This window comes from Lepidochelys kempii, chromosome 1 (assembly GCF_965140265.1).
Source record: "Lepidochelys kempii isolate rLepKem1 chromosome 1, rLepKem1.hap2, whole genome shotgun sequence".
Taxonomy (NCBI): domain Eukaryota; kingdom Metazoa; phylum Chordata; order Testudines; family Cheloniidae; genus Lepidochelys; species Lepidochelys kempii.
The window spans coordinates 278393708-278421236 of NC_133256.1; the positions used below are offsets into that span (position 1 = coordinate 278393708).

At 41.2% G+C, this 27529-nt stretch overlaps 1 protein-coding gene across 1 annotated transcript in view; it reads right to left on the bottom strand.

Moving 5' to 3' along the window:
- OTOGL (otogelin like) overlaps positions 1 to 27529 on the bottom strand; it is a 129184-nt gene that overhangs the window by 33194 nt on the left and 68461 nt on the right. The window contains exons 31-41 of the mRNA XM_073338544.1: positions 26989 to 27015; positions 21526 to 21693; positions 19419 to 19697; positions 17043 to 17160; positions 16508 to 16587; positions 11261 to 14283; positions 9614 to 9791; positions 8167 to 8309; positions 4491 to 4514; positions 4274 to 4366; positions 3040 to 3229 (exon numbers count right to left, since the gene is read on the bottom strand). Coding sequence (XP_073194645.1) covers positions 3040 to 3229; positions 4274 to 4366; positions 4491 to 4514; positions 8167 to 8309; positions 9614 to 9791; positions 11261 to 14283; positions 16508 to 16587; positions 17043 to 17160; positions 19419 to 19697; positions 21526 to 21693; positions 26989 to 27015 — 4323 coding nt within the window. The remainder of the gene's footprint in view (positions 1 to 3039; positions 3230 to 4273; positions 4367 to 4490; positions 4515 to 8166; positions 8310 to 9613; positions 9792 to 11260; positions 14284 to 16507; positions 16588 to 17042; positions 17161 to 19418; positions 19698 to 21525; positions 21694 to 26988; positions 27016 to 27529) is intronic.

A 27529-nucleotide genomic window follows, 5' to 3' on the forward strand; every position in this document is an offset into this window, starting at 1 on the left:
TCTCTTATGAATTTGATATTGTACGGAGAGACAACAGATGCAATTTCCATACTCAAAGACGGGTATTTTGAAATCACTAAAATACCTTCCTATAAATATATATTATACAAAGTCAACAATAAAATGGTAGAATTTGAATCTTTATGGATGGAGTTTGATTTAGCAAATAAGTAGCAGAGTTCTCTACACCCAAGGTGACACTGAATATTTTTGATTGGGGAATGGGCAGCTGGGGTTCCTATGTCTTTTTATTATTATCTAATTTGTTTGGTTGTTTCCTTTTCTTCCCAGGCCATAGAGCACTTTTTAATTTCCTCTTGAGTCATAATGGATTTTTAATTGGTGTTTACGTGTTTTTAAAGTCCTGGTAGGCATGATTTGTGTCTTGAGATCTTCCTGATATGTCTGGATGTAAAACAAATTTGTTATTCTGGTGCAATTACAGTAGCTGGATGATTTCATTATCAAACTCTACAAATTTTGCTTCATACAATTTAAACACCAAAGTCTCATTTAAAATGTGATTTAACATGCATGAACAGGTCCAGGTCCAGGTCCGGGTCCGGGTCCGGGTCCAAGTCCCCCCCCCCACACACACACACACCTGCCTAAGAGTCTGGGAGGGAGTTTGGGTGCAGGATAGGGTTTGGGCTCTGGGAGGGAGTTTGGGTGCGGGAAAGGTGAGGGGTCAGGCTCTGGGAGGGAGTTTGGGTACGGGGTATGGGGAGCGGGCTGGGGCAGGAGGTTGGGATGCAGGAGGGGGGCGGGCTCTGGGAAGGAGTTTGGGTGCAGGAGAGGGTGGAGGGGTTGGGCTCTGGGAGGAAGTTTGGTGTGGGTTGCGGGCTCTGGGCTGGAGCAGCGGGGTGGGGTGCAGAAGTGGGTGCGGGGCAGAGCTCTGGGAGGGAGTTTGGATATGGGGTATGCGTACGGGCTGGGGCAGGGGGTTGGGATGCAGGAGGGGGGCGGGCTCTGGGAAGGAGTTTGGGTGCAGGAGAGGGTGCAGAGGTTGGGTTCTGGGAGGAAGTTCGGTGTGGGGCACGGGCTCTGGGCTGGGGCAGCGGGGTGGGGTGCAGAAGTGGGTGCGGGGGAGAGCTCTGGGAGGGAGTTTGGGTACAGACTCTGGACTGGGGCATGGGGTTGGGGCGCGGGAGAGGGTGAGGGGTATAGCCTTGCGCAGCTCCCAAAAGTGACACGCACACCTCTCTGGCAGAGGCTCCTAGGTAGGGAGACCTGGGGGGGGGCTCTCTGCACGCCACTGCCCGCAGGCATCGCCCCTGCAGCTCCCATTGGCCGTAGTTCCAGGCCAATGGGAGCTGCGGAGTCGGCACTTGGGGTGGGGCAGTGCACGGAGACACACACCCTCTCCTCCAGGGCCACAGGGACGTGCCAGCCGCTTTTGGGAGTGGCGTGGAGCGAGGGCAGGCAGGAAGCCGCCTTAGCCCCGCTATGCTGCCAGTGGTGGCAGCGCCAGGCGGGGACCCCCAGTGCTGGGAGACGCTCTGGGGAAGGTGCATGGTGGCCCTGAATATTCCTGGAGCTTGGGCACCATAGGTCCATATAACTCACCACCACTGGCTTAGTCTATATATTTTATCTGGTGGAATTAACATTGGCCTGTTATTTTGAAATTAATTCTTTTAAAAAGAATAAAATAATTTGAAGTTCAAATAAAATTCATGAGTTATATAGAGCAGTAATTGTTAAATTACATTGTGACTGGTATTGAGCAGTATTTATACAAATTAAATTAAAAATTAAAATACCTCTTTACACTTAGGATTATAATATTATCTTGTCAGTTTGAATTTGACTACAAAGAGCTAAAGGGAAGAGGAAAGCTTTTAAAACTGTGATCTGTGACTCCAGATAGGAAAATAAGAACTGGGGGGGAAAAGAGATATATTATTCAAAACTGTTCCTGTGATTTTCTGCACTAGCAACTGTTAATTATCAGTTCTTCAGAAATTGAGGAACAGAGTGTCCTCACTCTTAGAACACTTTTGCTGTAACCACAAGATCCCAGTTTTAACAAATATTTCTCCTGCAGCTGTTGTGTTTATGTGCTTCCACATCAATATTCATTACACTCTGCAGAAGTTATATCCAAATTAAATGTGTTATATGGTCGAGTTGCTGTATCAAGTCAATAACAAATTTATAGGTCACATTAGTTATGAATCTTTACTTTTTGTTCTCTTCCCTATTAAATCTGTCATGTGCCTCTTATGTCGAAGAGCCTGGAAAGACATCAATTTAGGGATGCACTCAGTACTTCATGAGGCACCAACACCATGCCACAGATAGTTTTACCATGTTTTATTTTGCATTGCTCTTTTTTCCTATGGCTTGTCTTTCTGAAGACTGAAAACCAAAAAGCCCTGTCCATAAGCAGTTACCCTTGTGGATTAAGGAACCATAGCAGGCCTGGATCTGGCTCCTGCGTCTACAAGGGAATCAGCTCCTTAGCCAAACCCATAGATTTGGTAATTGCTCCCATCATCCCAGGGCTAGGCCATTCCTTCCTTTACAATGGATGGGGGAGAAAGCCCTTCAGGCATTAGCATCCCTTTGCAAAGCCCATTGAATGCAATGCCTCCACCTCAACTCATTCCTTGGTGGTTTCTTCTGAGCACAAAATTTGGTTCTTTTTGCTCAGTGGATTTCATTAGTATTTTTACATGCAGCCAGAGCTTTTGAGGGGTGCACTTCAAATAGAGATAAATACATAAAATGTAGTGATAATTATTTATCCTGATATTATTTAAACAGGTGCTTTGAAACAGAAGTAACATTCATTGATAGATTATGGATCCAATCCTGGGAACCCAGATCAGGTAGAATTTTCATTAAAATTAATGAGAGTTTCATATCTGAAGGACTTTAAGACGACAACAGATAATGGCTGATAGATCTTGATTGGCAGCGACATTAAGAAGTGGGGTATTGTACAACTTTTAAGTGAGAGAAGACTAAAAAAATAAAAAACTTTAGTGAAAAAAATATAATACAAACAAAGATAAATAGAGAAGATAATCTTACCACAAAGTCCTTCTGTCTTGGTAGATGTGTTAGAATGTAAGCCATATTGTATATCTATAATGCCTGTAACATGAGCCCACTTAATGCTAATGCCAGCAGGTGTATTAATGACGTACATGGCACCAGTATCCTGAATACACAGTCCATGTTTTGAGAAAGGTAAAGGTTGAATTACAGAATCCACTACTACCTAAATAAACCAAATATATTTTAAAATGAACAGCAGAATTCCAGAAACACATTTAATGAAATAGCAAATAGCATTTATATTTTATTGTTTTAGATTGTTTCCATCACATTTGTCAGAGGTAATCAGGGTGTGCAAATCATGGCATTTCTAGTCAACCTCCATCTCCTATAATCACAAAGGAAGTAGGCAATGAGAGAAAATGATGAAGGAAGAATCTTTTGTAATTATGAAAACAGGAAATCTTGCTTGTTCCCACACTCAACTGCCCAAATAAGAAACTCATCCTGCTTTCTTCATTTTTTCTCTCTTCCTACCTATTATTGACTAGCAGGGAGATATAATGGACTAAACATAGAACTGGAAATCAGGAACCCAACAAGTCTAGGAACAGTTTTTATTCTGGTTCCATTTTGAACATCTATTATGAACATGTTTTTCAGAGTTTCCACCAACATGATCAAATCCCTGGTGCTTCTTCAAAAGTCTGTGAAACTGGGCCAAATGTTGGTTTTGTAAACCAACCAAAAACTAATACATTTTTCTTGGTTTGGGATTTCATCACAAAAGATTCCCACAGCTTTGCTTAGGATCTTAGTTCAATATCTACCTGAAAGATAGTAATTCCATCATCAGAGTGTCCCCTAAAATCATGCTGAGGAACTATGCTACCTACAGAATGACAAACACCACTTCCAGCAATAAAGAGGAGAGGCAGCTGACCTCAGTGCTATAGGAGATCAAGAATGAAGGAAGAGCAGGAAGACTTTGGTAGATTTAATATTTATGAATTTTTTTTCTAAATCATTCATGAAAGAGGGATAACTGGGAAGGCCAACAGCGTATTTATACAAAAAATATTATAAAATAATACTGTTGTTCCTCTTGTAGTACAACAAGGAAAGAATGGAGCTGTACCACAGGAGTAACCCTGCTCCTACACTTCTTAAAACTGTAAAGACTGGTTTACGGCATTCTAGAACCGAGTAACGCTGTGCAAATTACCCTTTAAATATACACATGCTGAATATTAACAATTATTCTCACCTTTCTTGCCAAGCGGTTGATGAGTACTTTATTTGTAGGTGTTGTTACATTTAATTTCTTAAAACAGAGCCCTGAAGTGCCTCCAGGTGAAACCTTGTAAGAAAAATGCCAAAATAAGAGTTTGGAGGAAGGGGGAATATTACGGATAGTATTTATTTTAGCATGTACAAGTAAATAAATAACAAGTAGTATACTTAAAAATTAACAAAATACTCACTAGTTTTCTTATTGAATTTGCACTCTGAAAAACATTTAAAAAGTAGATTAGAAATGCAGGGATATTAGTAACGTTCCTCCTGTTTTCCTATGACAAATTATTAGTCATTTTCAACACCAAGGGTCCTTCTCCTGAAATCTTAATGCTAGCTAAACTTTCACTATACATGGGAACATATACTTCCTGTTCGTCCCAAAGCATATGTTTATTAATATGGTGCATGCCTCTGTGTTGTTTGTTTATTTGCTCTGGAGTTAGAGCCAAAGGTCCTATTGGGGAATCAAGCAGGAAAGCCAACACCTCGACCTAGATAAAGAGCATTCCAACACTCAAACACAATGGCCAACTTCACAGTAGTGAAGAGATTACTCCCCCTTCCCAACCCTAGGACACAGCCATTTTGCCAAGGCTGAGAAGAGATATCTCAATGGGAACACTTAACCATTACAGACCCCAGACAGGGCCATCCTTACCCATAGGCAAAGTACGCAGCTACATAGGGCACCAGGAAATTTGGGGCACCAAGTTTCCTGGTGCCCTGCGCAGCTGCATGCTGCTCCAGCCCCTACCCTACCCCTTCCCCAAAGCCTCCACCCCCACCCTGCCCCTGCCCCGCCTTTTCCTGCCCCTGAGGACTGCAGCAGGGCCGGACTCTGCACTCACCGGCGGCGGGAAGCGCAGCGACCGGGCCCCAGCCATGCCGCAGGTAAGTGCTGGGGGGCGGTTCCTTCCTGCCCCCCAAGCCAGTCCCGCCACCCCCACGGAGGCCTGGGACCAGCCCCCCACATGGAGGCCTGGGGCCCCACAACCCCCTCCCCCCTGCAGGAGGGCTGCGTAGGGCCCCAGTATAGCTAGGGACAGCCCTGACCCCAGGCCTAGAAAAGGGGTGGGAGGTTGAGTAAGCGGCCAGAAGCTGTCCAGGGTGTGTCCATGAGATCGGACAAACTGGCAAAGAGACAGAGAGAGACACGGTCTACACTTAAAAATTTAGACCAACCTAGCTCCATCACTCAGGGCTGCGAAAAATTTCATATTCTGGGCATTGTAGTTAGGTCAGCCTAAACCCTGGTGTACATGCGGCTACGTCAATGCCTCTTGGAAAGAAGGATTACCTACATCGGTGGAAAATACCCTTCCATCAATGTAAAAAGCCTCTATGCTACAGCACCACCCTGGCACAGCTATCACGCTGTAGCTGTACCACTGCAGTGGCTGTGGTGTAGAAATGGCCAGAGGGTGAAGCCGAAGCTGCAGCAAGGGCCATCTCCTTTGCACAGCCCAAAGATGGAGGTAACTGGGCTAGCTGAAACACACAAGGCCCGCAAGGAAAGATTAAGAGTAAGGTAAAAGGAAATATGTACGTAGGCCTTTATTGTTTTTATCCTTCCCTCTACTTGCTTTGTACCTTTGGGTGAATGATCAATAATGCTTTGTTTTGAAGAAGCTATTTTTGAGTCACTTTAACCTAGAGGTTTCAGAGTGGCAGCCGTGTTAGTCTGTATCGGCAAAAAAAAAAGAGGAGTCCTTGTGGCACCTTAGAGACTAACAAATTTATTTGGGCATAAGCTTTTGTGGGCTAAAACCCACTTCATCAGATGCATGCAGTGGAAAATACAGCAGGAAGAGATATATACACAGAGAACATGAAAAAATGGGTGTGCCATACCCACTGTAATGAGACCAATCAATTAAGGTGGGCTATTATCAGCAGGGGAAAAAAAACCTTTTGTAGTGATGATCAGGATGGCCCATTTCAAACAGTTGACAAGAAGGTGTGAGTAACAGTAGGGGGAAAAAATTAGCATGCGGAACTAGTTTTTACTTTGTGAAATGACCCATCCACTCCCAGTCTTTATTCAAGCCTAATTTAATGATGTCCAGTTTGCAGATTAATTCCAATTCTGCAGATTCTCATTGGAGTCTGTTTTTGAAGGGTTTTTTTTTTTGGAGAATTGCGACTTTTAGGTCTGAAAATGAGTGACCAGGGAGAAAACACCATCCTGACCACTATGGATGTAGAAGCCCTCTACACCAATATTCCACACAAAGATGGACTACAAGCCGTCAGGAACAGTATCCCCGATAATGTCACAGCAAACCTGGTGGCTGAACTTTGTGACTTTGTCCTCACCCACAACTATTTCACATTTTTTTTTAACCTAGAGGCTGCTCTAGCTATAGGCAGATTAGGCAACTGATGAGAGCAACAGATTTCTGAGAGCAAGATTTCTGTAGACTTGCCCCAGTACCCTCCACAGGGAACAGTAATGGTGGGTGAATCTGGCAGTGCTGCCAGTGGGCAGGGGAGGCCCCCAACCAGGGCTACAAGAAGCAGGAAGTGGCACCCAGCCAGAATGCCAGGGAAGTGCTCTCGCCACCTACCCAGCTGCTCAGCGCAGGTAAGGTCACAGCCACAAGCACAGTGACCTGCCTGGCTCCATATTAGTGCCCAGCCTTCGCCTACCACTCTGAGACTGGCTGTGCCCCACCCACCACTGCTGCACTGGACTCACTCTGCAGCCATGCTTCAACTCCACTGTGTCCAGGTTCTGGTGGAGGAGTTGCCACCAAAGAGCTAGAAGCCCAACAGCAATGAGCTCACCCAGAAAGGCTCAGGGAGGAGAACTAGGGGGTGTGGGGATTGTTGGGAGTCTCAGGGGGCTGAAGGCTACAGGTTGCTGGGTGTGTGTGCAGAGTGCAGGAGACTGGGCAACAGACTGGAAGTGTAAGGACTGAGGTGTGGGACTGGCTGGACAAGCAGGGGCCCAGATGAAGAGAATCCTACTCTGTCCAGTGGGAAAAAACCCACCACCCATTATGTGAGGGGGATCAGCACCCACAGGCTGGGTGACAAGGAGTCTACACTGCCCATTCACTGGAGTCCTACAGACAGGGAGATGCCCCCTGCTGGTGCCCAAATCCTGCTGTGGATGAGCTGAGCAGCTCCAGGGTAAGGAGCTGCTGCTATCCAGGGGCCAGGACTCCCTTTCCTCTCGAGCCCCAGGCAGCTGGTGCCAATCTTCTTGGAAAGGGCCATTGGGAAAGGTAGCCCTGGCTGGGGTTTTGCAAAAAGTCAACCCAGAGAGAGGTAGCGTTGGTGCAAGTTCCCCCCAACACCCGCATCCAGCCAGTGCAGTTCTAGAAGTGTTAGGGGAGGTGGAGGCTTTAACCATATCACTCGGGCATCTGCTGCCCCAGAAGAACTGTTGTGGAGATCCTGCTGCAACTTGAACCTAGCATCACAAGCAAAATCCCTGGAGGAAGACAGTGATATGGGCATCTCTTGCCTTCCTCTCATGGGACTGAATTCTGCAACTGCTACAGTCTCGCGGAAGGGGATATATAATTTGCACTTCCCTTCACCACCTCAATGGAACTATGCTGATTTACCCTTTGAGGATCTAGCCTACTGAGTTGAATATCTGACAATAAGAAAGAAAACTACAGTTTCATTTCCTTATAACAAATACAACAATTACTAGTTACCCTGAGGTCTGTTTCATTTCCCAAGAGGTACAATAAAACATGTGCTCTGAAATATAAATAACTTACAATTTTTAAATTGGCTATCACTGTGAACTGGATATTAATTTATGTTCTGCCTTTACACACACGTACCAAAAGAATTCAACATTACTAAGGTTATTGAGGAAGTGATAGCATGCAAACATCTTACCCGATTAGTGGGACACTTTTCAATATGAGCAACAATTATTTCTCCTGGGAGCTTGACTAAAATGTAGGAAGCCATATTATAGAGGGCTATGTTATTTCCATCAAATGTAATAATGCTCAGTTCAGACAGTACAGAGCATTGACCTAAAAAAGAACTGACATTTAATGAGGGTACCACAAAACTGAACTCTACAAATGTCTTAAAAATCTTCTATTTTTGGCAATAGTTGCCTCTTTTGTAAAAACAAAAACCCACCACTGTTAGCTGGAATTGCTGTGCACACAGCACACTGAGCCAAGAGGAGAAGAACCTTATGTTGTTCAATAGCAACAACTCTGTCCAGTTAAAGAGTACGCTGTATACAGGGACAGAACCTCTGCAGTTGCAAATTGCCATCGCTCTGTTGAAGTGAATGGAGCTATGACAATTTACATGAAATGAGGGTCTGTTCCATGGGTCAAAAGGGAGACTCGATGATTCTTCTATGGCTGAAAAGTCAGTGGCTGCAACATGGAGGTCTCAAGAATGTCATATAGATACACATCTATATGACTACCTATATTTTAATGCTCAACTTTGGTATACCCTAAAAAAAATAAAATAAAATTGGAGCATCTATTATCAGAATTCGGGCCTGATGCAACACTCTTTTAATTAAATGACAGACATCTATTGAGGTCAAAGCCTAGAGTTCCAGTTAGAGTTGAGTGAAATTCGGAATTTCCATCCCTCAGGAAATTCTGATATTTCAACATTTTTCTTTTGGGGAAAAAAAGCTGATATTCTAACATTTTTCATGGAAGGGAAATTTCAGTATAGAAATGTTAAAATGCTTCATCTCAATATTTTCAGTCAGAATGGTCTGACATTCCCAAAATCAAAATGCTTCATTCTGATTTGTTGGTTGAACTAACCTGAGACATTTCATTTCAAGACAGTTCAATATTAAACTGTATTTTCCCACTATGGCACATTGCCTCATTGGAGTTGTAGTTCTGGAGCCTGATTTACAACACAGTACAGTTAAAAATCTGTATGTTAAACTCCAAAAGGAAAAAAAAATCACCAAATTAAGCAAAGTAATCTATAAAAATAATGCTGATTTATGCTTTCCCACAAAATATTTCTCTCTCTCCAATGTATGTATTTTATTTTAAGAAAAGGCTTTTCTGTTGCATTTTTACTGTGGTATTGCATTCCTGAGAGGTACTGAATTCCCAATTTTTAGATGGAGAGAGATTAAGTATTTTGCCCTAAATTCACACAGAAAATCTGTAGCTAAACTAGGAATAGAAACCATGTATTCTGAGTCTCAGGCCAGTGCCATAACCACAAAACAATCCTTCCTCTTGAATTTATAATCCTTAATTTATAATTTTGATGTTTACATAATCAAGTTTTAATCTTTCACATTTGAGAATGTAACATAAACAATACAATGACTTACAGGGACACTCCCATTCTGGACAACAACTATCACTGTTAACTTGAACTGGCATTCCTCGAAAACCACAGTCAGGTTTCTCCACGTTCTTATGGCAGTTCCTTGAAACGTTATACAACATCCATCCCATATTAATGCATACATACTGGCTACATCTGTCTACAGGTTCAATGTATCTTGGCTGTTATGTAAAAAGGAAAAATAGGAATGAGCATTGCATTCTGTATATTCAAAAATTAAATTCAGAGACATGGACAAGAATATTCTTACACCACACGAGTTTAGCTACAACATGAGCTCCTACAGCTTTTGCTTTTGAACATCCGAAAGCACACAGAGACCTATCCATGCCCATTTAAGGTTAAAGAGGTCAACTGGATGCACTAGATGGGTCTCCATCTATCACCCAAGAATCCACCAAGTTAATACTCTGCATGCTCCTAGGCTAGAAAGGAAAGAGACTCCCAATACTCTTCTCCCACATCCCCCAGGACACTCAGTGGCAGATTAGCCCCCAGCCCGCTCTGCCCACCCAGTGCTCCTGCTGGGGTGCAGGGTTGGGGCACGGGGGCTTGCTCTGCTCCGCCCGCCCACCCAGCGCTCCTGCCAGGGAGCAGGAAGCCCCTGAACCCTGACCCAGTTCCCCGGCAGGAGTGCTGGGCGGGGGGGGAGGAGTGGGGCAAGCCCCCATGCCCTGACCCCATTTCCCCAGTGGGAGCGCTGGGGAGCGTGCGGGGGGACTGCACGCAGAAGGGGTAGGGAGGGGCCCCCACTTGCTCTGGCCCAGGGCCCCACAAACCCCTAATCTGCCTCTGAGGACACTGAGCAGGACAAGGCAGAAATTTGCCATGGTGCCCAAATACATACAAAAATAAATTAAAGACAATAAAAAAGAACAAACAACAATAAAATCAACAAAAACACAGAATTCCAATTAATCCTTGAAATTGTGACATGGTCACGGATCTTTTGCTGAAACTGGGAAAAGAGCTCTATCATTTGAAGACAGAGTAACTGAAGATGTTGGAGGCACTTTATTCTTTTGTGGCTCCTTGTATTTGTTCCAATAACCTCAGAAAAAGAGGTTATTCGCCTATCAGTGTATTTCCAGGGGTCTGCTTTCATACACCGACAGCATTGGGTACATATATACATACACACACCCACACCCCTCACTGGAGCATAGGTGCTGGAATTAGGGGTGAGGAGGTGCTGCAGAGCCCCCGACTCGAAGCGGTTTCCATTATATATAGGGTTTAGAGTTTGGTTCAATGGCTCTCAGCATCCCCACTATAAAAATTGTTCCAGCACCACTGCACTGGAGCCCTGTAGAAAGCATTGGCTATTGAGTCCAGATGCACACTTGCTCACAGTAACCAGTGTTCATGCCCACAAGCATATAAGGAGACATAACCCTGCTTTGTTCCTCAGTAACAGCCAATGTGTGGAGTACACTAAGTGCACCCAAGAGCATGGATGTGCAGGCAATCTTCAAAGAAAAATAAAGAGACCATATGAAGGTAAAACAGAGAGAGAAAAATGAAAAATATTTTATCCAATTTAAAACCTCTCCCATCCCAGTGGTAGAGAAAAACAGATTAAAAAGCAATATACCTAGAGTATACCGTGGGTAGATAAAATTGATCATACCATACAATCTGAGGAAGATGACATCAGTGTATGTATCATTGTGCCATATGAAGCATTGTCAGCTGTAACTCTCATCATCATGTCTGTGTCTGTCAGTGAAGTTTGTGTTTCCACAGGTTCTGTGGTAGAAGACAGTACCTTTGCATAACTGAAATGAGATGAATCTGTTAGAGTGGTGCTCTGTGATTCTCCAATCCCCACTTGCTCTGGTTCTGTTAGATTATAGGAAGGTTTGATTGTTCTTTGTGGTGGAATTCTGGACCAATCTGACAGCGTTACATCTGAGACTTCAGAAATAGAGACAGATTTTCCTGAAGTTATGCTGCTTTGACTGGGCAAGGAAGTAGTCTGAACAGAAGAGAATGTTGAGTGTAGCAGTGAAGACTTCTCAGTAGTTGTAGATTTTGTCTTAGTAATATTTTTTTGTACATGTGAAGTCTGACTACTTTCTATAGTGTCTGCAGTTCTCCCAATGGAGGTTGCATATTTAAGGTCTGAAGCTGCAGAAGGTGTAATCTTCAGATCTGAGAATGCAGTCACGGCACCAGTTGTTTTCATAACTATAGGTTTTAGCATTTCTTTAGTACTCAGTGAAACCAGGGAATGTGCAGATGCCAGTAAAGTCTCAGGTGAAGGATACATATGTGTTTGAGAGGTAGCAGGAATTGGCACTGAACTAGAGGCTTTGTAAAGTTCAATATGAGTAACAGAAGATTCAGTGGATTTTGCAGGAGCACTAGGGGTTATGGTGGTGGCAGGAGTAACTAATAAACTTCTTGAAGGACTAACTGATGTTTTCATAGTGACATAAGTTGGCACTAAAGATGTAGTACTCAAAGCTGTGCTCATGGTCAGTGCTACAGATGGCACTGTGGAGTGAGTGACTATTTCAGTGGGTACAAAAGTTCTTGTTTCATATTCTGTGGAAGGACTCAATGATATATTTGTTCCTAATGATACAGTAGATACATGGGAGGTCTCAGAAGGGGGTGAAGATGTGAATATACTGGAATAGCTTTCCAAAGTGACTTTAGGGGTTTTAGAAGTTAATAAATGTGGTACTGCAAATGAAGTTTTAGGCACTGCTGAAGGACTTATGTAAATGTTTGTGCCTAAAGTTAATGTAGAAATACCCACGGGAGAGGTTGCCAGTTCTGTATGTGGGCTTCTTGAGGTTTCTTGTGTACCCATGGATACAATGGGTGATTGGGTAAGAGTTATATTTGATATCAAAGCAGATGTCCTATTTACTGTGGGAATCACTGAAGATCTTGTTGTATGGGATGTCATGGCAGAGGCTTGTGAAACAGATGGTCTTGATGATGACAACATTGTAAGTAATGTGGATGGACTGGTAAAAGACAGTTTAGCTCCTGATAGTTCTCTGGAAGTTAAAGAAGTGTCTGTACTTCTTACCACAGAGGCAGTTTTGAAATCTGAATGTGGACTGATAGGGTACTCTGTTATTTTTGAAGTGGTTCTTGCCGTTTGATAAGTAGCTAATGTGGCATTTATGGGTAATACAGGTGTACTGAAAGGGAAGGCTGTAGAACTAATGGATGCAGTCAACCTTTTAGAAATAGTTGATATTGGAAATGCATCAGTGGGTAGTGCATCTTTACTTTCTGTTGAGATTTTACTTGTTACAGACATCTCAGAGATTTGAGGAGTGGCTAGAAGAGATGCTGAAGTAGTAGAAGGTCCAAAGAAAAGACTCTTTGAGACAACTGTGACTTCTCCTGTTGCTTTAGGTTTGGGGGATGTAATTGGAGGAAGCATTAATGTAGACATTGTGTGTGTTACAAGGGGACTCAAAGACGACCACATTGTTCTCATGGTTGTAGGGATTTGAGAAGCAACTGGAGATGAAGTTTCAGTCAGAGGTGGGATAGTAGAAACAGTGTCTGTGCTTAATGGAACTATATGTTTGGAGGGAGTCACTGAAATGTCCATTGAAGATAAAAATGTAGGTACTGAAGTTCTAGTTAAAGAACTAGCTGTTCTTAAAGATGAAGAAGTAGTTTGGGAGGTGGCTTGAGTTGTTACCAAGTATGAAGCTGTGATTAACTGAGGAGGACTAGTTTCAAAGCTAGTAAATCTAGAAATAGCCATGGGAGTTTGAAAAACAGTTGAAGTTGGGGCATAAACAGAAGCTGGGTGAACTATAGGTTGACCCACAGTCGACCTGGTTCTTTCAGTCATAGTAGATAGTGGTGAAGTAGATGCAGTTAATATTATTTGTGAGCTTGTAAAGAATGTGGGACTTGAAAAAGATGTTCTTCCAGTTAATGAAGCAGATGAAGGAAATACTGTGGATGTTTTTGGCAGTTGTGAATGACTTGTGGAAGGTCTTCTGGTTCCCCAGATCCTTGTAGGTATTTCAGTAGTGACAAAGGCTGGTCCAGGGGATAAACTTGCTAATGCTGTAGATGGGGATGCAGTTCCTGCTTCAAGTGAAAATGGTGTTACCACTAAAGAAGTGGGCATTGGTAATGTAGAATGTCTAGAACGAGGACTTGCAGTTAGCAGAGTAAAAGCAGGTGTTGATGGAACTGCCACAGTTGTAATGGGTGAGGTTATAAACACTGTCGGACTTGCAGTAAGGGATGTTTTTAATGTGACTGCTGACGTCTGAAGAGTAGCTGGAAAGTCTGTTGAAGATACAAGCTTGGGCAGTACAGACAGGCTTGCTGTGCTGTGGGTTACTTTGGAAGACTGTATTGTACTTGAAATGGGTAATGAATCAGTTAAATAAGTAGTTGTATGAGGTGATGCCAGTGAATGAAAGTCTGACAGAGTTTCTGCCGTAGTGTTTGCTCCTCTTAAAGTTGTGTCTATCTTTGTGGTTATTTTGGTAGTTACAATTGTATGAGTTGGCTCAGCTTCAGCTTCTGCAGTAACAAATATAGGGGGCATCTGAGGAAATCTCTCTGTAGTAACAATTGTAGGAAAGATTAATGCAGTGGGCCTTGTCCTCTGGGTTTTTGTTCCAGCTGTCAGCTCTGTAGGTGTCACAGGTATGCCTGGAAAGAAAACATATGTTTCACTGTTATTCTGTATTAAAGAAAGAGCAAAACAGCAACATCTATCAGTCACTGGGTACCAATCTAAATATAAACCAGTCTATTCTTAGACAGTTTAAATTCCCTGAAAAGATAACCACAGTATGCCCCCAAAGGCATTGTTTGAGGATATCTGCAGACTCTGGAGGACAACTCGACATTAGACACAACTCACATTTGTAAGGTTTTCTTCACAAACCCAAAAGCAAGGTTTTTTATTATATGCTAATTGAAAGCTTTTATTCTGGAGCACAATTATGCAGCAAGGAGTGAATTCTGTAGCAAATTCTGCAAACACAGAATAGCAGAATATTTGGGACCTTGGATTAAAAATATACAGTTTTCTTTTCTGTTTTTGGACAGTAATGCACTATAATAGATTACTTTGTATTAGTAATTATTAGACATCACATAACTAGTTTAAAAATACAAAATACAAAGACTTTATTTTAAAATGGAAGAAAAAGGACTATAATGTTTAATCACTGCATTATCCACAAATAGAGGAATGATGTGATAGCCACACGCCAGCAGTTAAGCATCCAGGACACTGGGCTATTTAAATACCCCCCACCACCACTCAAAAAATATAGCAAATGATGCAGGGAGGTTGGCAGTGAGGTAACAAGAGGTCATGGTAAAAACACAGGATCGATGTATAACTGGGGCAGAGTTGTGCTGGGCCTTTAACAAGGACAAGACGTTTCAATTTAACACAATGGAAGTGACAGAAGAGGAACTGAATTTGTGTTCAACACGGTCAGATGCGGAGGATGATTTTAGCAGCTGTATTCTGGATGGACTGGAGTGGAGTGATGCACATATCAGGGAGGCCAGAGCGAAGGAGGTAGCACTATTGCAGGAAGCATAAAAAAGCTTGTGCAGCCACTGCCTGTACAGCATGCATATCCCTCTTCTTCTCCCTCTCTCTGTATATGGGCTTTATTTTCTAGAACTTTCAATCTGATTGTTACACCCTGACACCTCAGGATTCACCACTGTATATGTCATTAGGATATGACTTATACAAAGTATGCCTTGTGAGGTGTCATTCTAAAAGTCTTGATCTCCTAGACCATAATATCTCATAGGATTGTATGTGCTATTGTCGTGTGTGAAGTTTGGCTATGCATGTGTTGCTGAAACATGTTGTGAGGTTTAAAATGCCCACAAGCAGCATTTCAGGTACAACAGTAAAAAGGCCAGACAATGTTGATGACTTATTGAGGAAATGCACACAAGCACAAGGATTACCCCAGGAACTGGGTACAACAGAAACCTTTCAGAGATAGCACTACACAATGGGAACTGTGTGACCCAGATCACAGCAAAAGAGCTTTCCAGCAAGTTGGGAGAAGATATAAAAGGGAGAAAATGACATTATGGGGGGACCTTACTCTCCCTGCAACAACACACCTGGAAACATCTGAGGAACAAAGACTGAACTGTGGGAACTGATGGTCCCAGGCTAGAAGGATTTTTAGCCTGTTAATGAAAACCTGGGAAAGCCAAGGCAACTTGTGCCTTAAGAATCTGCCAGCCTGTTTGTTACTCAGGGTGAGAATCTGCTAATTAATATTTTACCTGTCTGGTGTGTTAAGCTCAGTTTGCGGTTTTTGATTGTTTACTAAGGCAGTCTGCTTTGATCTGTTTGGTATCCCTTATAACCACCTAAAATTTACCTTTTGTAGTTAATAAACTTATTTCTTGTTTATAACATAACCCAGTTTGTGCAATTGATATCGGGGGCTGGGGGGGGGGAGGAGAAGCTGTGCACATCTCTCTCCACATTGAGGGAGAGGGTGAATTTTTATGAGCTTGCGCTGTGCAGCTCTTTCTATACAGTGCAAGACAGCATTATTTTGGGTTTATCTCCCAAAAGAGGTGTGCATGTTAGTGCTGGGTGAGTCCTCTCACACAGAGCTGACTTCAGTCTGTGTCTGCAGCTGGGTGTGGCCCTAACTGTGTGTGTGTGTGTGTGCTGTAAAAGGCCGGAGAGCATAATTCAGCAAAACAGGGAGAGGGAATCCAGGCTGGTGGAGCAGGAGAGGCTCAGTGAAACCACAGTACATCAGGTGGCATCCCAGATGGGAGGGGCGGGGGGGTCCAACCCATCGCACTGGTCATGAGCACTAAATAAATTATATAATAAAAAACTTTACTGGTAACTACAGAAAGTACTTACAGTCTTCTGGATAAACACATTTAAGTGTCACCTCATCAACGATCATATTTTTAGGACAATATGGTAAGCATCCTTCAACCCTTTAAGAAAACCCAAAAAAATCACATTAGAAAAAGTGGCAAATCTACAATATCTTAGTTCAGTTTGACAAAATGACAGTTTTTAAGGTTCCTTTTTTTGCCCCTGCCACACAGAGAATTCTGAGACCCCTCCATTGTATAGCTTACACACACACACACTTCTGAAGTCCTAATGCAGCCAGTAGGAGATTGACAAGGAGTCATTCCACATTCATTCTGATGGACCATTACCCACAGATAAACATGAACATGTATCAAGTAAAATCATCTAATGGGCATGTGCACACCTGCTTTTACAAGGCACAAGAGGCCAATTCAACCCTCTTATAACTCCACTGAAGTGAACCTTTGGTTAGTAAAGATTAGTATATATTATAATATATTATTAAAAATGATAGCATATGCATTCTATATAATAGTATTATATTGGAGATATATAGTTCAATCAGACTTACGGTGGAAGAAATTTACATGCTACTCCTTCAGGATCACTACATGTTTTAAAACAGGGGCTAGCACAAGGTTCATATCTCCATTCACACATCCTCCTATAAGGCACTGATGCATGGAGATCTGAGAAAGAAGGAAAGCATGGTATTTATAGATTGATAGTCTTTTCTAGGATATATATTACAGTAATAGCAAGTCGATAGTAGAAATGAAGTATGGACTCCCAAAAACTTCCAAATGAATGATAGTGTTCTTATAAGTGAGTATTTAAACCAAGGAGTTCTAGAAAGTTCAAAAATACTGGAGTATTAAAGGAAAAAGTACATATACTCAAATGTGCTGTTGATTTCAGGAACAATACTACTGCCTCACCCAGCAAACAGAAAAAATATCTATAGCTCACTAAACAATATGCGAACTTTTTTTTGCTTGTTATAACACATCAAATTCATTTCCAAATTAAAAAAATAGGGCTGTCAAGCGATAAAAAAAATAATCATGATTAATTCTGCGATTAAGCGCGCTTTTAAACAATAATAAAATACCATTTATTTAAATATTTTGGAAGTTTTCTACATTTTAAAATATATTGATTTCAGTTACAACACAGAATACAAAATGTACAGTGCTCACTTTATATTATTTTTATTACAAATATTTGCACTGTAAAAAACCAAGAAATAGTATTTTTCAGTTTCCCCATTACAAATACTGTAGTTCAATCTCTTTATCGTGAAAGTTGAACTTAGAAATGTAGTATTATGTACAAAAAATAACTGCATTCAAAAATAAAACACAATGTAAAACTTTGAGTGGACTTGTAGGCTCTAATCTTACTTCTTGTTCAGCCAATCACTCAGACAAACAAGTTTGTTTACATTTGCAGGAGATAATGCTGTCCGCTTCTTGTTTACAATGTCGCCAAAAAGTGAGACCAGGCGTTAGCATGGCACTGTTGTAGCTGGTGTTGCAAGGTATTTACATGCCAGATATGCTAAATATTCGTATGTCCCTTCATACTTCAGCCACCACTCCAGAGGACATGCATCGATGCTGATGACAGGTTCTGCTCAATAACAATTCAAAACAGTGTGGACCAATGCAAGTTCATTTTCATCATCTGAGTCAGATGCCACCAACAGAAGATTAATTTTCTTTTTTGGCGATTTGGGTTCTGCAGCTTCTGCATCAGAGTGTTACTCTTTTAACACATCTGAAAGCATGCTCCATGCCTTGTCCCTCTCAGATTTTGGAAGGCACTTCAGATTCTTAAATCTTGGGTTGAGTGCTGTAACTATCTTTAGAAATCTCACATTGGTGCCTTCTTTGCATTTTGTGAAATCTACAGTGAAAGTGATCTTAATATGAACAACATGTGCTGGGTCATCATCTGAGACTGCTATAACATGAAATATATGGCAGGATGCAGGTAAAACAGAGCAGGATGCATACAATTCTCCCCCCAAAGAGTTCATCACAAATTTAATTAATGCATTATTTTTTGACAAGCATCATCAGCATGGAAGCATGTCCTCCGGAATGGTGTCCGAAGCATGAAGGGGGCAGATGAATGTTTAGCATATCTGGCTAAACGTAAATACCTTGTAATGGCAGCTACAAAAGTGCCATGCGAATACCTGTTCTCACTTTCTGGTGATATTGTAAATAAGAAGCGGGCAGTATTATCTGCTATAAATGTAAACAAACTTGTTTATCTTAGCGATTGGCTGAACAAGAAGACTGAGCGGACCTGTAGGCTCTAAAGTTTTAAATTGTTTTGTTTTTTGAATGCAGTTATGTAACAAAAAAAACCCTACATTTGTAAATTGCACTTTCATGATAAAGAGATTGCACTACAATACTTGTGCAAGGTGAACTGAAAAATACTATTTCTTTTGTTTATCATTTTACAGTGCAAATATTTGGAATCAAAAATAATAATATAAAGTGAGCACTGAACACTTTGTCTTCTGTGTTATAACTGAAGTCAATATATTTTAAAATGTAGAAAAAATCCACAAATATTTAATAAATTTCAATTGGGATTCTATTGTTTAACAGTGAGATTAATCGCGATTAATTTTTTTTGAGTTAACCACATGAGTTAACTGCGATTAATCGACAGCCCTATAAAAATAATTATCAATCTAATTATCAATCAATTATCAATGACTGAATTATGCTGTCAAGGCAATATTCGTGACCACAAAAACAGGAAATCAATAACATCTTGACTCAGAGGGGAAAAAACTCAAAAACAAATAGGGGAAATCAGTACCAATATTTGCTACTATTGATGAAGATGATGCACTCATGTGTACTCCTCTTAAGACAACTTGAACAAAACTGTACAGTATTCTTTGGGATCATGTACAACTTACCTTCAATGCTAAAGCTACTTGTATGTTTGAATTCTTCTGAATCATCATACTTTGACACTTTAATCCCAGAAGCTGTCAATATAATGAAAAAGCCTTTCTTGTTGTGAAGTTCAAATGCACTATAATCTGGAATCCAGAGGCCCTGGTGATGGAAGAATGTAGCTCTTCTACGAAATGAAGAATTTGCCGACCACTGTTCCAAAGTAACAGTTTCATTGTCATGGACATACAGGAAGTAGTTTGGTCTTTCAGCAGACTCAAGGGAAACAAGAGACAGAGCTGTCACAAAAAAAATACAAAGAAATCAGGAGAAGGTTATCACACCAGAAAACCAGAGGCAACGGACTACACATTAGCTATTGAGAAGTTTATGTCTAAACTATTGTTCTTCACAAAAATTCTCCCATTTTTCTGTAGAAAATAGCAATACTGACCCATAATTCAGTTTGATTCAGTTCATATAAAAATCTGAAAATTCAGCTACATATAGAGCTGACTGAAAAAAGGAAATTCCTTTTTGAGAAGATTTTTTGTCACAAAGTGAGATGAGACATTAAAAAACATGCTAGTTTTCACAAAATGGGATTTCAATAAAAATTTCATTTTGGGAAAACCAAAACAGGATTTTTCTGCCCTCCAGGACAAGAGCCTTCTGGCCAGCTGCCAGAAAGGCTGAGAGCCTGGTCACTCTGCCTCCCTCTACCTAGCTACCAACTCTGGGCGCCTGAGAGGTGCTGCCCATCCCTGGAGCTAGGGGAGAGGCAGGGAGACAGACAGTCCTAGTGCTCTGCTGTGTTTTGACACAAGTTTCTTCAAATCCGTGCTATATTCAGTTAAATCTTTCACTCTACCAAATTGGAATTTTCTTAGTTTTACCAGAAATTTTCCCACTAGCTCTAATTATGTAAGCATAATTTGTCCAAACTGCTTTTGGCTGCAAAATCAGGGTACACATTTTGTGAGAACAAAGTCTTCTCTCCTTAGATTTCAGGCACTTTTACATCCAGTCACAGCCAGAAGTGCCATCAGGAAAGTTGTATTTAATCACTTCTTGTTCTGGTCCTGGACAGATCAAAAGTGAAGAAATCACTTCTCTGAACATTTGAGAAGCTCAAAAAAGGCTTGGTTCAAATAACATACGTAAAAATATGCAGCTTCCTTACTTCATTGAAATATTATCTCATCCCTAACAGTAATTTTTAAAATGTCCACATATTACATGGATTTAATTCAGCTTTCAGTCACCTCAACATTTTACCTGTACTATTTTATATCTGCTGGAGAATTTCATTAGACTTCATTCATCCTTCTACTTCATCACCTTTCCATTTATTTTCAAATATCATCCAAAAAACTTATTTTCTCCCTTGCCAATATATCTCAATTTCTCTTAAACATTATTTGAAATCTCAGGACAGAGATGGCCCTTTTGCAGATACTGGTTTCACAAACTGTGATAGATAGGAGCCTGCATCCACTGATGTTAATGGCAAATCTCCCATTGAGTTCAGTGGTGCAGGATATATAAGGGATTGAGACAAGGAAAAATACTTTTATATATTAACATTTTTAGTGACATAGGTCACTATGTAGGTTTGAATGACAGAGAAAGTGTTAAAAATTATTTACACAGCGTGAACAAACAGAAATTAATAAGCATAGCATAGGTGGTTTGTTTATAACTGGGGACACAAACACTTTTGGTAAACATTTTTAATATCTAATGTTTCATATTTACCCATGCAAACCACTATTTCGAGTTGCACAAGATACTTAAATTTCCCTTACAAAAACTGTTCTATTCATTTGGACCTTGCTGCATTTCTAAAATATATTCTTGCAAAATTTAGCATTAAAGCCTTAAGTTAATTTTTCCAATAATGTATTTTAAATGCACTATATTTCTTCTTGAAACTGTACGGAAAAATCAGTTTTGCAACTGACTACTCCATTCTCATTTCTTCCTTTCCATGAAGGACAAACTGAAAAAAAAATCATTGTAGCTTACTTTAGACAACTAATAAACTTAGAAATAAGTAACAGAGTAACTGATACATATAGTTCTAAAACTAGTCTTTGTCATTACTGTAATATTGAGTATACTTACATAAGTCTTTATCTTTGAAAAGGCCGGGAGTTATCATAAAACTAAATCCCACATTTTCATATGTACTGATTCTAGGCAAAGGAAATAGCTTTCTGCTGGTAATGTTAGCTCCTATGACAGTATCATTCTGTCCATAACTTGCCAAAATATATGGTCCTTCTCCAAGGCCTAGTGAAACAAACACCAAACAAACAAAATCAAATTGAAAAATCTATTGATTTACTTATATAAAAGAGCAAAACCTCAGGTACTTACCACCAACGACTGGTGGCATATATTGCCATGATTATTTTCCCACACTTGGAATTGTTCACAAAGGTAAGGAAACCCAGGAACTATTAAAAGCAGTTTACTTAGAACGGGGCCATGTGCCTCAACGTGATCTCAGTCCAAGACAGCATCTAAAGCCAGTATGTCTACATTGAAGCTGGGAGTGTGCTTCCTAGCTCAAGTAAATAGATATAGCTAGCACACTAAAAACAGCAGTGTAGTTGTGCATAGCACAAGTGGCAATTTGAGCTAGCTGGCCATGTATGTACCTGGGACTGGATGGGTTTGTACTGAGACAGCTAGCCTGTGCTGTGTGCTATCCCCAGCAACACCATTGTTTTCAGCAGAGCTTTAGCACGTGTCTGTCTACTCAATCTTGGAAACATGTTCCCTGCTGCAGTGTAGACATACCCTATGCAAGAGGTACAACATTCCCTTGCTCCAGTTCACTTCCTGTCCAGAATACAAACACTCTAAACAAGTGAGATGCAAGAAAGGAAAGTATGGATATATTCAATAACTGCACTTACTAGTTAGTAACCCAGGTTTGTTCTTCATGAAATTTCCTCTTCTATATATCCCCATTCTTGGTGGTGAACTGAAGGTATCATATTTACACACAGATGATGAAATATGGAATAAAATAATTAAAGAACTGTAATACTACTATTCCCCAATGGGCATTGAATTTGACCTCTGCATCTATCCAGTAAGGCCAGATGGAAGTAGACATGAAGTTTCAAGTTGCTGACCTACAGCTGTCAACTACAGGAACACTGATGAGGCGAACATTTGATGCTGATGTTGCTCTGGTGGAAAAGTTCACAAACATGTACCATTTTTAACAAGGTTTCACTTCTTGCTATTGCTGTGGGTTGCACAAAATGTAATTGACGCTGCTGGGCATAACCACCGCCCTCCATTTAAGATAGCTGTAAAAACCGGTAACGCTCCTTCGTAGCAGCACCATCTAAAATAAAGGCAGATGTGAATCTGCCCAGGAATTAGAACTACATGGGTGGAAGGTTCAGTGGGTATTGTTCTGGGTAAGGATGTGAGGGAAGGAACACACAGGAACAGACTCGGAAAGAGACAAGACAAAAAACAGAGAGATAAGAGGCAGTAAACCAGACACAGCCTGGACATGGTGCATGACATTGAGAGAAGTCTACAGAGGTGGCATCTGGTTTTGGTGCTGGCTAGCAGGTTTGGGACTGTAAGCAAAGAAATTATCTCCTTTTGCTTTTGGTTCCTCCTATGATCAAGGAAACAGGACTTTCTACATTTTTTGAAAACAAACAAGATTGCCTCAAAGGTACCAGACTGCATCATCCATTTCTCCTCATAACTGGAACAGCCTGCAAGACCCTGAATTTTTGGCTAGCCACTCAGGCCAAAAAGTAGTAACACTATGATCCACCAGGTCACAACATCACTCACTCAAACTTGGCCTGCCTGTGCACCATCTTCCATCAGAAGGGAAGGGCAGCCATTCCAAACCTGAGCTGTTCTGAGATTGTGTGCATTGTTTGCAGGAGCAAGGAGCCAGGCCCTGTCCTGTGGGTAGGGCCCTACCAAATTCAAGGTCCATTTTTGTAAATTTCATGGTCATAGCATTTTTTAAATCTTGAATTTCACGGTTTCAGATATTTAAATCTTAAATGTCATGGTGTTGTAACAACCATGAATATGGATTTTAAAATGGCAAAATATAAACATGTAAAGCCCTTAAGACTCAGCATTTCTCAAACTGGTGGTCCTGACCCAAAAAGGGGATCACAAGGATATTGTAGGAGAAGCCTCCATGAGACACACTAACTGAACCTGGCCTGGAAACCTGCAAGTGCCTAACTGCTTGAAAAGACAGAACTGTAGAGGTCATGCCAGGCACTAGGGCTGAAGAACCTCGACTCTCAGTTGGACTGCTCCAGGGACCCAAACAGGAGCCGATATTGCTCATTTGAGCTGTAACTGTTCATGCCTCTGTACCTAGGGCACTGGGGTGGATGCAATGCGTGTCTGGGCAAGCACAGGGATTCCTCAGTGGTTGGAGTGGAAAGGGGGGCACAGCTTCGCCGGGGCACAGCTTCACCCTGCCACAGCAGCAGCCTGCTGCTCTCCACCTCCTCCCCTCCCTGACCACTGGAGACACCCTGCATGCTCTCCCCGCTGCTGCCCTGCGCTGGCCTGAACACCTGGCTGGCCACACTTGCGGGTATTTAAATACTTGAAGCCTGTGGGAGCAAGAGGCCCTGGCCAGGGGGACGGAGCGGGAGGAGCTCCAGTTGGCACTGTGCTCTATGGGCCCCTTTAGAGGATAGAGCCAGCTGGGTCCTGCTGCCAAAACAGGCATGAGCTGCCCACTCCCCTCAGTGAGTCACTGTGCGTTTACTTTTTCTTGTAATCAATTCTGACTTTTGTGTCTCGTTACTTCTAAACACTTAAAATCTATCTTTGTGTAGTTAATAAACTTGTTTTATTGTTTTACGTAGACCAGTGCGTTTGGGAAACTCCATTGGAGATAACAGGATTTGTGCATATCATTTTCTATTAATAAAATGACGGACTTTAATATGAGCTTGTGTTGTCTAAGAGAGGGCTGGGCAGTTCAGATGCACATTTTGGGGGGAGGAATCTGGGACTGGGAATTTGCTGGAGTTGCTCTGCAGAGTGGCTGGCTATAGCACTCATACAGTATAACTGGGAGTAATTTACATGCTGGAGGCTGTCTGTGAGCAGACCAAGAGTGGCTGCTCTCACAGTGAACCAGTGTAAAAGCCACCCCAGGTTGAAGGGTTGAAGTGAAACAGCTGTTCAACAGTCCAGATGGTACCCTGGGTAATGTCACACCATTATGCAATGATACCATTGAATCTAGCCAAGATTTCAATTCTTGTGTAATGTCTTGGTTCCAGGATCCAAGAAGCATGCCATGCAGTTCTAAGAGATGAAGTCATGAAGGTGAAGTTTGTTATGAATATATCTGTCATTTTAAGCAACCATTCTTGAAAGTACCAGGACTATGATGTTTTCACAGAAAATATTTGTTATCCTATTAATATGAAGTAAATTGAGAAGCCCCAATCTTGCATTTTACAATTCATGAACAGAGCTCCACTGATGTTAACATGGCTCTGCATGGGTGCAGCAGTCCACCTATACATTGCAAATTGCAGGATCAGGGCTATTAGATTTTTAAACCAGAAAGGAACAGTATTATCATCCAGCATAACATATATACATAAGAATATCACCCAGTAGAAACACTAGCAATAAAATAAACAGGACATAAATAGTGCAAGTTAAAATAGTGCAAGCAGAGGATTTAGTAGAACCTCTTGATGAGTCAGAGCAATCCCTGTCTGGATGCACCCATGCACAAAAGCTTTTATAATGAGGAAATAAATTACCAAGAGTGAGAACTATTCATAAAGCTTATAACAAGCTCAGATCTCCAGTTTTGCTATAATTCACGCTGAATGAATTATCTTTTTAGATTCATTTTAATACAGTATCATTAGAGATCAGTATATATTGATATTATTCATTTTGTAAGAAACACAATTATAATTTCACTGTCTACAAAGGCAGTTCATTGCAGTGAAGGTTAAAATGGTAATAAGCATATATAACAACATGAAACCACATAGCTTGTACACTAATGTGTCAGTAGTTTGAATCCCTTAATAATATGCTTGTCTGTTTACGTCAAAAAAGCTTTCATGGCTTTCATATAGGAGAAGTCCCATGAAATAGATGGGACATGTAGAGAGAAAATATTGTTAGATATCTTCCATAATGAAGTAAGGCGTAGAGGAGGGGAAGATTTTTTAGGTTTATGTATAAATGTAGTGTGAGCCCTGGCAAATACTAAATAGGCAAAAGCTACTTTGAATTCAGCCTGACCCAGACTTTTCTGATTAAAAGACCATGGCAAGCAGACAAGGCAAAGGCTGCACGCGTGCACACACTCTCTCTCTCTCACACACACACACACACACACACTTGTTTCCAGTGAAATGTTAGTCTGCCTCTAGTCCAGGCTGGGTGAAGCAGGGAAAAAGCCTGCCTCTGAATAAAGGATCAGATTACAAGAGAGCAGTACAATTACATCATGATATTAGCATGGAAGGGCAAATATTGCAAAGGACATGCAATATTTCTGGATAACATATGTCACTGCTGCCTTCTAATGGTTGAGAATGTCTAATGTACTCAAGAGTTTGTTACTATGCAATCCAACTGCAGGGGCTGGAGGCCCAGAAAGGAGACAACCTCTAGCACCACTGTACTACAGCTAACAGAGATTTTTCTTTGCTTAGATGGTTGAGAGCTGTGTTTTTACAGCAGGATGTCTCAAGTTACATCCCAGATGACAGACACAAGTGGTTTGGCTAATCACTGTGAGGCCTGTATCCCTGTAACCATTGTCTCAGTACCCTTGGAAGTCCCACAGGTGTCAGTTTGATAACTAGCTGAGCTGCTGGTGCATAGTTCAAGACACCTTACATATTAATGGAACAGAAGTATGGAGAAACCATTAACTTCCACTAACCAGAGAAATATCAAGCCATACTGACTTGGGAAGAATTTGACCTCCTACATACATATATTATATACATAGTATATGTATGTAGGAGGTCGAGAGAGAGAGAGAGATTGATTGTAGGTAACAAGTCTTTGTAAAAAAGAAAAGGAGGACTTGTGGCACCTTAGAGATTAACACATTTATTTGAGTAAAAGCTTATGCTCAAATAAATTTGTTAATCTCTAAGGTGCTACAAGTCCTCCTTTTCTTTTTGCGGATACAGACTAACATGGCTGCTACTCTGAAACATGTCTTTGTAAATAAGGCTTGTGTGTTTTTTCTCTGGCACAGAACACAGAGATCTTGGCTATACTAGAGAAAGCAAGGTTTGAAAAACATTTTTTAAATTTGTTTTCAAAAGTCATGCCCAAGCCTAAGTTCTAGCACTGGCCATAACAGCAGCTAAATCCTGCACAGAACTAATTCAGAGGATAACCATATTTAAACTATTGTTTCAAAATACGGTTCCTTCTAGCATATAGAGGGTCATATGGTATGGCAAGAAACAGTGTGGTTTATAATAATAAATACATTCATCAAGCTATTTTGAGAGATGAGGATGCATCCAATAGAGAAATATTTTTCTTTACATAAATACTACGTACCTTGGTTGTAATATTCACAATTATAAGCTGAAAGAGAACAAAATAGATACATCACTAAACACCATCAACAAAATTCGCATCTGTCAACAACGCTGAGACACCATAAGTCAAGGTCACAGCATGGTAATTCACTTTAATCAAAGAAATTTTTGTGTTCCTGAATGTGTTTCAATTGGTGGCTCCATTTCCACAGGATTTCATTAATAGACACACACCTATGTTCAATTAGAAGTGTCAGCACTGCTGTTTTAAAGCGCCACCTACCCGTTGCTGAGTCGTCCATTGAAGAACTCTTTTTTCATAGCGAAGTTAGATGTAAAATATGTCGAGTCTGATGGCAAACTCACAATGCGAGTTTAAAAATAGCATAGTCTAACATGGAGGCTACTTTAAGGAGAAAGGTATAAGTAAGAACAGCCATACTGGGTCAGACCAAAGTTCCATCTAGCCCAGTAGCCTGTCTTCCGACAATGGCCAATACCAGGTGCCCCAGAGGGAATGAACAGAACAGGTAATCATCAAGTGATTCATCCTCTGTCAC